Source organism: Parambassis ranga, chromosome 5 (assembly GCF_900634625.1).
Source record: "Parambassis ranga chromosome 5, fParRan2.1, whole genome shotgun sequence".
NCBI classification, from domain to species: Eukaryota; Metazoa; Chordata; class Actinopteri; family Ambassidae; genus Parambassis; species Parambassis ranga.
In genome coordinates, this window is record NC_041026.1 from 7,057,830 (window position 1) to 7,070,213 (window position 12,384).

General features: G+C 40.0%; 2 protein-coding genes across 2 annotated transcripts; both read right to left on the bottom strand.

The window, feature by feature from the left end:
* Window positions 1-301: 301 nt before the first annotated feature.
* Window positions 302-8,042, bottom strand: LOC114435443 (uncharacterized). Its single transcript, XM_028405116.1, has 4 exons — window positions 7,914-8,042; window positions 6,241-7,361; window positions 3,271-3,343; window positions 302-2,135 (listed from the first exon to the last, which is right to left on the bottom strand). The coding sequence occupies exons 1-4, from the start codon at window positions 7,918-7,920 to the stop codon at window positions 1,060-1,062; spliced, it is 2,277 nt and encodes a 758-aa protein (XP_028260917.1). The 5' UTR covers window positions 7,921-8,042; the 3' UTR covers window positions 302-1,059.
* Window positions 8,043-8,130: 88 nt separating this feature from the next.
* On the bottom strand, window positions 8,131-12,019 carry LOC114436668 (myeloid-associated differentiation marker homolog). Its single transcript, XM_028407092.1, has 2 exons — window positions 11,892-12,019; window positions 8,131-9,965 (listed from the first exon to the last, which is right to left on the bottom strand). Exon 2 carries the CDS (start codon window positions 9,899-9,901, stop codon window positions 9,053-9,055), a length of 849 nt encoding a protein of 282 aa, XP_028262893.1. The 5' UTR covers window positions 9,902-9,965; window positions 11,892-12,019; the 3' UTR covers window positions 8,131-9,052.
* Between the last annotated feature and the right edge of the window lie 365 nt (window positions 12,020-12,384).

The following is a 12,384-nucleotide window of genomic DNA, read 5'->3' on the forward strand; positions in this document are numbered from 1 at the left end:
TTTGTACCAGAGGTGGAGCTGATCATGACCTCAGCCCAGTGATTGGAGAAGTTTTTTCATGTACAAAATCTGATTTTTATCTACAGGAAGAGATGATTATCATGGCTGAATGCATTTATTAATCATATAAACACAGTGGAGACTTTAGTTTATGGTGGAACATTCTACAATGTGTGTTTTTAACAACTGCTGTTTGCAGTTTGTTGCCATCTGGTGGTTTGGTTTTTATTATACTAATGGTCATGGGACCACCAGACATGACAATGAATGACAATAAGAAGTTACATGTGACAATTTTAGATTAGATTAGATTTTTATTTGCACATACAAATATCAATAATAACATTAATAAACAGTTTTAAAACAGTTGTGCAGGAGAGATCAAGAAGATCCTAGGGTCTTATAAAAACACCTGCCCTATGACATTATCAAGCATGAACGTACAAATAATACATATCAGATATCATACATCCATATACACATGCATATAATATGCATACAATAAACATTCTATAAACATAATATGGTTATTAATTGTTAAGTGTAGTTGTGGATTTAAGAGCAGGTGGTAGTTTGTTCCATAGAGAAGGCCCTCTCTTTTTCAGTGTGCCTTGCTTAACTGTAGTTCTACATAATGGAAGATGGAAATCTTTGCAGTGTCTTGTTGACTGGGTGTGCATATCTGAAGATACTATAAAAAAATATAGAAAACTTTTGGCAAATCAGTAGGTAAATGTACATACTTATACATAAAAATACATATATATTTACATTAAATATTGTCAAAATGTTATATTCTTGGAAAAGAGCAGCAGATGAAGACAATCGATTTGAATAATTCATTATTCTCAAGAATTTCTTTTGAATCAATACAATTTTGATTAATACGATTGGCATGTAGAACCCCAGGCTATTGCAATATAATAAATGTCAATCACAGTCTCATGCCTAATAGGAAGCAACACAAACCTTACAGATTTTCTGCTCATGCAGCATGCAACAATTGATTATATATGTTCAGAATTCAATAATAATCCATAAAGCTGGACTGCAGCCTATTTATTCAGAGGCTGCTTGTTCTCTTTTTTTCATGGCTTCTCTTATTTGTTGAATTGGTTTTCCAATCATATTGTAATAGACTTGTGCAATTGTGTTAGTGACAGCCTCACATACAGACTGTGCTTTTTCACCTTCCTCATATCCTGTACGACCTCCTTCCACTGCTCCTGCTGCAACAGCAGCTCCTACACCGACACCTAAAGCAGTTCCAGGAGTTACCAACGTGGTCAGTCCTGTTGCTGCTGCCGCTCCTGCTGCTGCTTTAAAATTTTCTTTTATTTTTGTTGGATTTTTTCCTACCAGCACTTCAACAACGTGTAAAACCATGTACGGCACACCAAGCAAAGCTCCCAACAACACTCCTGTACCAACTCCTGCCATCTTCTTCCTGAATTCTTCTTTTCCCTCCTCTCTGGTCTTCTTTTTTTTGTCTATTTGTTTCTCCACTTCTTGAAACATCTCATTGCTGTAATAGTCCTTTTTCGTTGCCTCTCTGTTTTCCTCGATCATCCTGTCGATGGTGTTGAGCAGAGCTTTCACCTGGAACTGGTTGTTTCTGTATTCATCCTGCTGGTTGTTGTTCCAGCGTTTATTATCAACGACGTGAAAGCGGCCGCCACATTTCTCCAGGAGGTCATGCAGTTTCTCATTTTTACCAACAAACTCCTCGATCTTCATGCCATCATGAAGCTGCTCACCATGAGTGAAGACAACAACAGCATGTTTGAAAGCCTCCTCAGAAAAAGACCTCTCTATTTCAGAGATACTCTCGTTCTCATCAACTGTGAATACCTCCACTTTGAGCAGGATGAGAAACACATGAGGCCCAGGAGAACACTCTGCGATACAATCTATTACTGCACGTTCTTTTTTGGACTCCTCAGACATGTGACTGCCAAAGAAACCAGGAGTGTCGGTTATTGTGATGTTTCTTCCATGAACCTCTCTGGTCTCTGTCTGACATTCACTGGTTCCAGAGTAATGACTCTGAAACACAGACTCTCCCAGTATGGTGTTAGCCAGGCTGCTTTTCCCAGTTCCAGTTTTTCCCAGCAGTACGATCCTTCTGCATGGTGCTACAAAGACAAGATCAGAAATAAAACATATTTATTGTACTGGTTTTTTACTTTGCACCATACTATCCTGAATTGTTGCTTTATACAGAGCACTAAGAGAATCATGTCTTTTTCTCTACTTATTTTTTAAACCTAGGTGGATTTGAGGCTGATTATCAGAAATACTTTATTAATCCCAGGGGGAAATTGTTTGCATTCCAGGTGCTCCATGCATCATTAGAAACAGGTTAGACATATAAAAAAAGGTAAAACAGCAAGAATAAAAATAACTGGTAGTCATATAAATACAACCCAAATACTGCGTGCTGTATTTATATGACTACCAGTTGACTTGCATGTCACATTTTGTGACATCTGAGTGCCTTTGAGGAGATTTTAGAGGACTACTGTCTGCATTCATTTTATCTGCACAAACATGTTAAAATCCTCTCAAAGTGCACAGCAGCAGCTGTTTATATGTTGGTATAACACACAGACGCACACGCATATATGGATCGTCACCCAGCTTCAGGCACATCAGCTGGATGACTGTTTGACAACAAAAACAAGAGGCAAAACAAAAACACAAAACTAAACCTCAGCCTAGCGTTAGCCACACATATACACATGAGTCCGACTGGTGACAAACGAAGCCTCGCAACAGTGGCGGTTCTACGTTGAATTACTCCCTGGGTGAAAACCCCTCTGAGCCCCCTCCCCCCTAATATTAGACCATTATAAATATGCATTAAATATATGTTATATGTTAAATATATCTATTTATGGCATATATGGCATGTACACTATACAATTGTACTGAATCCAATATGTCCTTGCTTATTCAGACAAAAAAAATATTTCACTGTACCAAAATAGGACTCAATTTTATAGACAAATAAAATGGCTACACATGCCCAGTTATGGGCAACTGGTCATTTGTTAACTGTGTGATGGTGCAGGCTGTGGGCAACATAACATATAATCCATATAAAAGCTTTTGTGTTCCATTGATATACTTTGCCATAACAACATGTAGACATAATACCTAAACAGTACATAAACTGTTCTGTTTGCTCAGACATTGTTTGTTAGAAATGCAAAGTTTTGTGTGTCTTATATTCCATGTTGAAAAAGAATAACACTAAACGTTACTCACCTTTCATGATGGAAGATGAATCTGTGTGTAGGGGATTCAGGTTGTGTGTCCTCCGTCTCTGTCTCCTGTTCTGCTGTGTGTTTCAAAGCTGGTTCGAGAGAGGTTTTATGCTGCAGCTGACTCTGTTCAAACATGCAAAGCTGGATACATTTCAATGAAACCCAGAATTCCATAGAAAAACCCACTACATCCACATCTGCTCCTCCCCTTGGCCTGTCTCAGTCTGCAAACCCCCCAAGGGGTCAATAATCTCAAACCACAGAGATGTATTCCAAAGAATCTCTCCTCCAGCATTCTTAAATTACAGGATGCCCACATCATTTCCCTTATCTCCCATCCTTCATTCATTCCCTTGAACCACTCCCTTATTTTATCCCTCACCTATCGCACCCCACCCCTTTACTTCCCTTTCCCTCTTAAATCTATCTGTCATGGTCTTGTTAGTGAAATGAATTAACCTTTCAACTTTGCCATCATACTCAATCTTCCTATTCATGCAGTGACTTCTTGAGGACACCTCCCAGTTTTCTCTTTGCCTGCTCTCTAATCTTCTCCTCTGACATGTTTCCTGTGGGCTCAAAAGGTAAATAAATATGATTTATTTATATATAAGCACAGAACCTCTCCCCATAAAACAAACCTGATGGTTTGTAAGATACGTCTTATTTACTGTAGAACACAGATGAAACATGTACCTCCAGAATTTTCTCTGATCTTGTTCTCTTTTTAAGGATAAAAGGTAGCACAATGTCTGTAAAGAAGAAAATGCCTGTTTCCTACTGTCTTTGACACCAGGCTGCACAGTGGTGAAAAGTATTTGTACTGTGTTACTGTACTTAAGTATTTTTTTATGTATTTCTACTTTACTTAAGTAAAAATAATAGTGCATACTTTGTACTTTTACTCCATTAAATTTTGCAGCTGTTACCTGTACTTTCTACTCCACTACATTTATACAGTGTTTGTAGTTCCTTGTTACATGTGATGAACACAGTGCTGGACTGATGTGAGGTCAGACTCTGCATGGAGCTGGTGTCACGCTGCCAGCTGTGATTCTATAATGAGCCTCAGTCATGATGCCGGTGCTCTGGCTCAGTTAGCTAACTAGTTAGCTGCTGTCTGCTAACACAGGTCCATCCATTAATGTCTGATTAACATGAATCATAACATGAATCTACAGCAGGAACACTGACAGTAAAAATGCTGAATGCCTGTTTTTGATTAGCAGCCTCTCTGTTCACTTGATGCCCACAGCCTGCCTCATGACACACAGATCTGTCCATAGCTGCTTCTGGGTACATTTCAATGATTTCTGTACTGAAAATGTAAATTAACTACACATCCGTGCATCCTTCTTCTATTAACCCGCTTTGTCCTGCAGTGCAGGGTCACGGGGGGCTGGAGGCTATCCCAGCTAGTAACTACACATGGTCCATTTTAATTTGAAGATGATTTCTTTGATTATTTTAACCTGTTCAGATCCTTTGCAATGGAAATCAATCATATATATTCAGTGTGTGAGTACTTTTACTTTTAATACTTTAAGTACATTTAAAAGTACTTAAGACTTTTACTTAAGTAGGATTGTTGATGTAGCACTTCTACTTTTACTTAAGTATATATTTTGATGGGTAATTGTACTTTTACTTAAGTACCAAGCTTCAGTACTTCCTCCACCACTGAGGCTGCATGACATGAGCTACACTATCAACAGGTTTATCACTTTATTTCAATTTACAATGAACGACAATAAGAGCACAGATACACATAACAATCACAGTCTCATGGATCACATAATCAACAAATAAATAAAAGAAATATATGTTAGGAAGCAACAACTTTTCCGATTTTCTGCAATTGATTATATAGGCGATAAGAGGCTGTTTGTCCGCTTTACAGGTTTCCCTAATTCTTCAAATGGTTCTACAACTTTGTTACAGAGCGCTCATCTGTGTTCTTCACAGCCACACTTACAGATTATCTGTCGTCTGTGTCAACGTCTCCTCTCCTGATGTGTGAATCAGAGCTGACTTCACAGCAGTGTTACTTCACTTACTGAAGAAGGAACTAAACTGACCACTGCTCATAACCACAAGTGACTGCTTTTGAGAAATATGTTATTGTGCTGGAACAAAAAAAAATTTGTTTCAGTTTTCATCAAAAACGATCTACAGTCAATCACACAATTCTTTGAGATGGATCATTGAAATTGAAGTAATTTGTTAAAAAAAAAAATGTTTAGCCAAAAGTCAGGTCTCACTTTTCAGCAACAGACAAAATTTGTTATTATAATTATTATTAAAAGGTCATTCAGACGTCACTCAGGTGTGAAAATTGAAGCTGTTAGACAAAAACTATTCAGACTCAGAAGTCAAAACATTAAAGAACTCGCAAAAGAAAGTTTCTGTGTGCAGCTACATGTTTAAAGAACCTGTGAGCATCAGCTCCATGAACCAGATAACGGTCTCACAACAAGGATTGTGTTTTTTCTGTCAGACAGGTTCTTTGTATGTCCCTGAACTTTTGCTTTTGGCTATCAGCCCTTTTTGTAGAAACTGTGAGTGACATCACACACAAAGGCCACACACAAACTGTGATGATCATGTGTGAATAAAGTTGTTAAGATAGTGGAGACTTTTGTGGTTTATGGTGATACTCGACGCATAAAATCTTCCAGTTCGTGTTTTAAAGTTTTTATTGTAAAAACAGAATCAGCACAAAGTCACAGAAAATCCAAATATTTCATTTTATTTTTATTTCACTTTTGTCAGAAAAGATCTCAAATTCACATTACCTCTCACAGTTTATGCAGTAAGTTTGTTTTTACAGCGTCACAATGTTAGAAAATAAATCAAGTCATATGAATGATCATGTGATTTTCATCATACATCACACACAACAAATGACAATAAGATCACCATTATAATTTAACAGTGACCCCTTGTAAAGCTGAACTGCGGCCTACTTTTAAAGAAGAGGCAGTTTGTCCTCACCATGTTTTTGTTGCTGTGTATTTGTTCCTAATTGTTTAAATGGTTCTGCAAGAGCCTGAACTGTGTTCTTCACTGCCTCTTTTACAGAATCTGCTTGATCAGCTGACTCATAACCCACACATCCTCCTATCACTGCTCCTCCTGCAGCAGCAACTACTGCACCTATTGAAATAGCAGTTTGAGCAGTTACACTAGTTACAGCAGTAGCACCAACACCTACACCACTTACACCACCTAATACACAACCTCCCACCACTGTTGCTGCTGACCTAATTTTCAACAATGCATTGACAACTGATGCAACCAGAAGCGGCACACCAAACAAAGCTCCCAGCAACCCTCCTGTAGTAACTGCTGCTACCTTCTTGAGAACATCTCTGACTTTTCTCTTTGCCTGCTCTCTGATCTCCTTCTCTGACATGTTTCCTGCTGTCTGTCTAATGCGCTCTTCTTCTTCTTGTATAAGTTTCTCCACTGCTTGAAGCATCTCATTGGTGTAGTAACCTCCTCCGTTTGCCTCGATCATGCTGTCGATGGTGTTGAGCAGAGCTTCCACCTGGACCTGGTTGTTTCTGTATTCATCCTGCTGGTTGTTCTTCCAGCAATTATTATCAACAACATGATATCGGCTACCACATTTCTCCAGGAGGTCACGCAGTTTCTCATTTTTACCAACAAACTCCTCGATCTTCATGCCATCAGGAAGCTGGTTACCATGAGTGAAGACAACAACAGCATGTTTGAAAGCTTCCTCAGAAAAAGACTTCTTTATTTTAGAGATAACCTCGTTCTCCTGAACTGTGAATCTCTCCACTTTGAGCAGGATGAGGAAAGCATGAGGACCAGGAGAACACTCTGTGATACACTGTGCTATCGCAGATTTCAACTCATCTCCAGACTTCTTACTGTCAAAGAAACCAGGAGTGTCAGTAATTGTGATGGTTCTTCCATGAGCCTCTCTGGTCTCTGTCTTACATTCACTGGTTTCAGAGTCTGCAGTGTGACTTACTCCAAACACAGTCTCTCCCAGTATGGTGTTAGCCAGGCTGCTTTTCCCAGTTCCAGTTTTTCCTAGCAGTACGATTCTTCTTTGTGGTGCTGGAAAAGAATCATAACTACAGATTAATAATAATCCACTTTTTTAATAGTGCTGCTGACATTGGAATGTGACATATATACAAAATCAACAAAATTCAAATTTATTACATTGATTCAAATGTGAGTAAACATGCATTTGTTCAACAATCTATGAATAAACTCTCTGACAACTAAAGATGGCAGGAAATGAGCAGAGTGGTGAATATGTTGAGGTGAAAGAAAGGAAGAACAAAATGGTGGCCGCACATACCCTTACAAAACAGGAAAAAGCTGTATCAGCACAATACTTTAATTCAACAATCAGAGCTGACATACAGAGCCCCTAAAGAGGCACCGGCATAAAAAAATGTCAGGCTCACTAGAAGACATCTTTTGTAGACAAAAACTATTCTATGTGCAAACTTTTTGGTGCAGAAAAGTTATTGATTACTCATCCATACCAGAAAGGGTATAGATTTAGGAGCTCTGTACTAACTGGACCTGGTTTAAGAAGGATTTATTAAATGTGCACAGACACAGAACAACTAAAAAGTATAAAATAATCTCACTCACCACTCATGATGAAATGAAGATCAGATTATGTCTCGTCGACGTCTCCTCTCCTGCTGTCTGAGGCAGTTGACTTGGCTGAAGGTTTTAAGACTGCAGCAGGAAACAAAACCAACCAACATAACCACAAGTACCTGTTCTGAAAAGTCTCTTGTTATGTCAAAACTCAAAATATAGTTTCAGTCATGACAAACCAATCTGCACACACCATACTAAGAGATGAGTTTAATGTCCTTAACTTTAATAATATTGTATTATAATAATGATTAGAACAGCAATCGTGCCTCCAAAATGTCTTTTCTCTGATCTCATTCTCTTTTTTAAAGATAAGAGGTAACACAATGACTGTAAAGAAGAAAACAACTGTTTCCTGATGTGTTTGACACCTCTGCTTGTTTCCTTTTTCTGCACTAAGTACAAAGCCACAAAGGCCGCACAACATGAGCTACAACATCAACAGGTTTATGACTTTATTTCAATTTAATACTGATGTTTAGAGGTGAACAAAAGCATCAATAGATACACAGCAGGAGTTCCAGTGTGCTGACTGGGTTGGATTTAAAGCGACAGTACACTCCAACATCAAATATTTATATTGTAACTGCAAATGTAGGGCTGGTGCTGCCACAAATATTACTGTATAAAAAAAATAAAATAAAACATCTCCAGCTACTAACATTAATCTACAGAATTTGTTGTGGAACTATTTTCTGTACTGAAGCACCTGAAAACCGTATCCCTGCACCGAAACTTCATACATCAGGAACATTATCCTAGTTTTGTATGTCTAGACTGTGCAAGGATATGGTGTCCATGTGTATTTAGGTTGAAAATAGTTCCTACACCAACAATGTTCTGTAGATTTTTGAGCAATTCAGTCATGATCTCTTGAAAAATGTGTTGCTTTTGTAGTTTTCAGGTTGTATTTTTCCTTCTTTTCCTTTGAGCATCACTATCTGACTTCCAGAAAAGAAGAAATCTCTACTCTGCAACTGACGTCAAAACAATCTGGATGGAAAAAGAGGCCTTCAGGCTGCAGGAGAAATGTAAAGATTTGATTTGATTGATCACCTTTTAACACTGTTGGGTAAGATGTTTACACATCATATACACACCTAATTTTAATCATCAAATAATCCTTCTCACACAGTGACAAACACTAGCCTGGCGGTGTATGCGAGGTCGGCGAGGTAAAGCAGGAAGTTGAGCGCAGTGAACACGGCAGCTGTGATGGTTTTTGATTCGTAGCTCGTCCTGTAGCTATTCTTGCCGAACTGGAACACTGGCCAGATGATGGTGGCGGTCAAATACATGATGGCAGCCAGAAGCCCGTACGCTGACAGGAACTTGGAGAACGGGATGGGGAGAAGGCCGGTCCACTCCCCGATACACAGCACCACCACCGCCATGGAGAGAATGAAGCAGATGCAGTACACCGCCATGCACCACCGCAGTGCCGCGTGGTGGTCATACAACACAGGGTCGCTGATCAGGATGAAAATGATGCACGCCACAAAGGTCTGGCAAACTTTCAGTAAGCCCGGAGCTGTTGCCATGTAACCTGCCACCTCTCCTGGCCTTGCTTTGGATAGGCTCACCTCTCCCATGTAGGCCACCGCTGCAAGGCAGGAGAAGACCGTGGAGACGATACGGTAGTCACGAACCTCACCGCTGGGCCGCTGCTGCTTGAGGAAAAAGACCGGGAAGATGATGGAGGCAGACAGGGAGAGGAGGGCAGCATAGCAGGCAACAGTGATGGGGAAATTGGACCATGACACCGGGGCCCGGGCCTGAAGGCCAAACTGCTCCACCAGCAGGACCAACAGGGTGCAGGTGAAGCTGAAGACCCAGCAGAAGATGCACCAGTCAGCCATGCCTCCGTGGGGCAGTATGGCTCCATGCGCTGCAACGCTGAAGGCCACACAGCTGAACAGCAGGGCAGCAAGGCGCACCCACAGGAGCCGGGAGGTCTGGAACACAATCAGGGGCATGATGGGATGTCACGGTCCGAAAGTGAGAGGGGCTTATAATGAGTCCTGTTCTGAGTGTGAGATCCTGCAGAGAGAAAATAAATAAAATCAACAAACTGATTAATCACCTCCAAGTCAAACATGTTAAATGTGTCCAGAGCAACAAAGAAAGGCCTGCTGTTCACACTTGGTTCTGTACAGGAAGCTGAACACTGGCTGCAGAAACTTAAAGGAGCTGGAAAGTCCCCGAGTCTAAAAAGGGAGTGGTCCAGACTGCTGCTGGAATCTTTTGTTCAACACAAGTTTGGAGAGCAGCTATCTGGTCTGAAGAGTCTCTGCATTACTGCTGCTACATGTGGACTCTGGGCCATCAGGCTTTGTTACAGTGTGGCCAGGCTGCTGCTGGTGATGTAATGGAGTGACTTGGCACCCTTAACTGAACGCGTCCACAGCTTATCTGAGCATTGCTGCTGACTACACCCATTGGCACACTGTATACTCTCGGCTGATGGCTACATCCAGCACCATGTAACAAAGCCCCGGTCATCTCAGTCTGGAAGAAAATAGTGTGGGATCTACAACATAACCTTGCGGAACACCATCAGGTTATTCTACAGCTTAAACGTGACAATAAGTTCACGGCACAGAAATGGCCTCCACAGACATGGAATGTGAAGCAACTGTGTGATTCTATCATGTCAATACCTCTGAGAACACAGAAGAAGAAGAAGCATGAACTGTCCCTTTCACCCTTGGGGCCCTTTTTGGCCGAAATTGGTATTTTTTATTTTCAATTCGAAAGGGGTTTTGAATGTGTGTTTGTGTGTGTGTGTGGGGTTTATGTTTATTTCTTGATCAAATGAGAGCCTCCTCTCTCCTATTGGTAGTAAGGTAGCATGTTTATGCAGGTGCATCTTCTCTACAAAAGGAGTATAAAAATTATAAATTATAAAAAAACTTTACATCTATCACTAGCTCTGAAGTTGCTGAAAAGATAGGATGTAGTGAAAGTAAAAAGAAATGTATATATAACATTTTTATAGCATTTTTATAAACGTACCCTTAGGTACGGCTTAAGTGTAGAGACGGTTTTTGAGTGCCCCAGGGTTTAAGTTTCTGTAGCTGAAGTAAAGTGGGAGGTGTTTTTAACAGAGGAAATGTAGGGTTTGTCACAGGAACGGTCCACCCTGCATCATTTTTTAATGTATTACACAGGAAGCATGTGTTAACTTCACCTCCACGCCTTGTGTTTGATGTTGTAATGCCTTCTGATGCTGTGATTACACGTCAGAGCAGCCGTGACAGCTGCATAAACTTGTCCAGAGATGCTGCATCACTCACACACAGCTGCCAAACCCCCTAATAGTTCTAATCTTATTAACCAATCACACACTTCCGGTTGTAATGAGACTCAGGAAGCAGCCATGAAGAGCTAATAGCACGTCCACAGGAACACACATACAACATCAGTCTTTTCTTAAAACAAAGGCAGCTCTTTTAAGTTAGAATGATAAAGGAGTTTTGAATCAACAGGCCACCGTGTGAGTGCAGAGGTAGATGCATCAGCATGATAGAAATTTGTCGTTGTGTGGTCTATGAGGGCAGGAAACAGGGTTTTTGTTTTTATTTCTGGTTTCCTAGTTTGCATACCAAGAATACCTCGAGTTTGATCGGAATATAAACAGACTACCGTGTGCTTTAAAGCTCACTTACACTCATGTGCGCGCTGAAAAATCTTCTTATGACTGAAATCCTTCCTCTTTCATTGATACCAGTGGGCACATGCGCATTAGAACGACAGCTTCCTCTATAAACCTCATATACTTTATTACCTCTACATTCTGTACACTATAATGTGGTTATAAGGCGATAAACAGCGTCTCCTCTGCAAATAGCGGACATACCCCACCCAGTCCTGTGCCAGTGTAACCGGATCTCTACAAAAATAGACAATAATAAATAAATACCGCCCCTACATTAAATGTTGGAAAGAACAAAGCACTGATCTTACCCTTTTAAACGCTCTTTCATGTTTTCGTAGAAGTTTCTGTGCGTGCTTGGCGACGCATCCCACAGGCTGTACCTCGCAGCACACTGTGTGTTCCACGCCCCGCACAGGCCATATTTGGTTAGGTGCCGAGACCATCTCCAACCACTTAAGGTCATAGCAGTTCCTCTTCTCAAGTGCCTCAGTTATAAAAAAAAAAAAAAAAAAATACCGGTGCCTGTGCGTCATATTCCCATCACTCCGAAAGTGGCTATACATTAACTCATTATAAAAAGTCTTTTTTCTGTTTTACTGCGGACCATACATTACATTTTTTGTTGTCATTAAATGAGACAAAACCGTTTGTTTAGTTCAGATACAATTTTACAGTACAAGCAAATAAATAATCTAATTAATATATTTAACACGTTAATATGCTTTTTTACTTTAAAAAGCTATTTTTAAATTAAATTAAAAAAATTACAATTAAAATGTTATATTAAATCTATTTTAAATG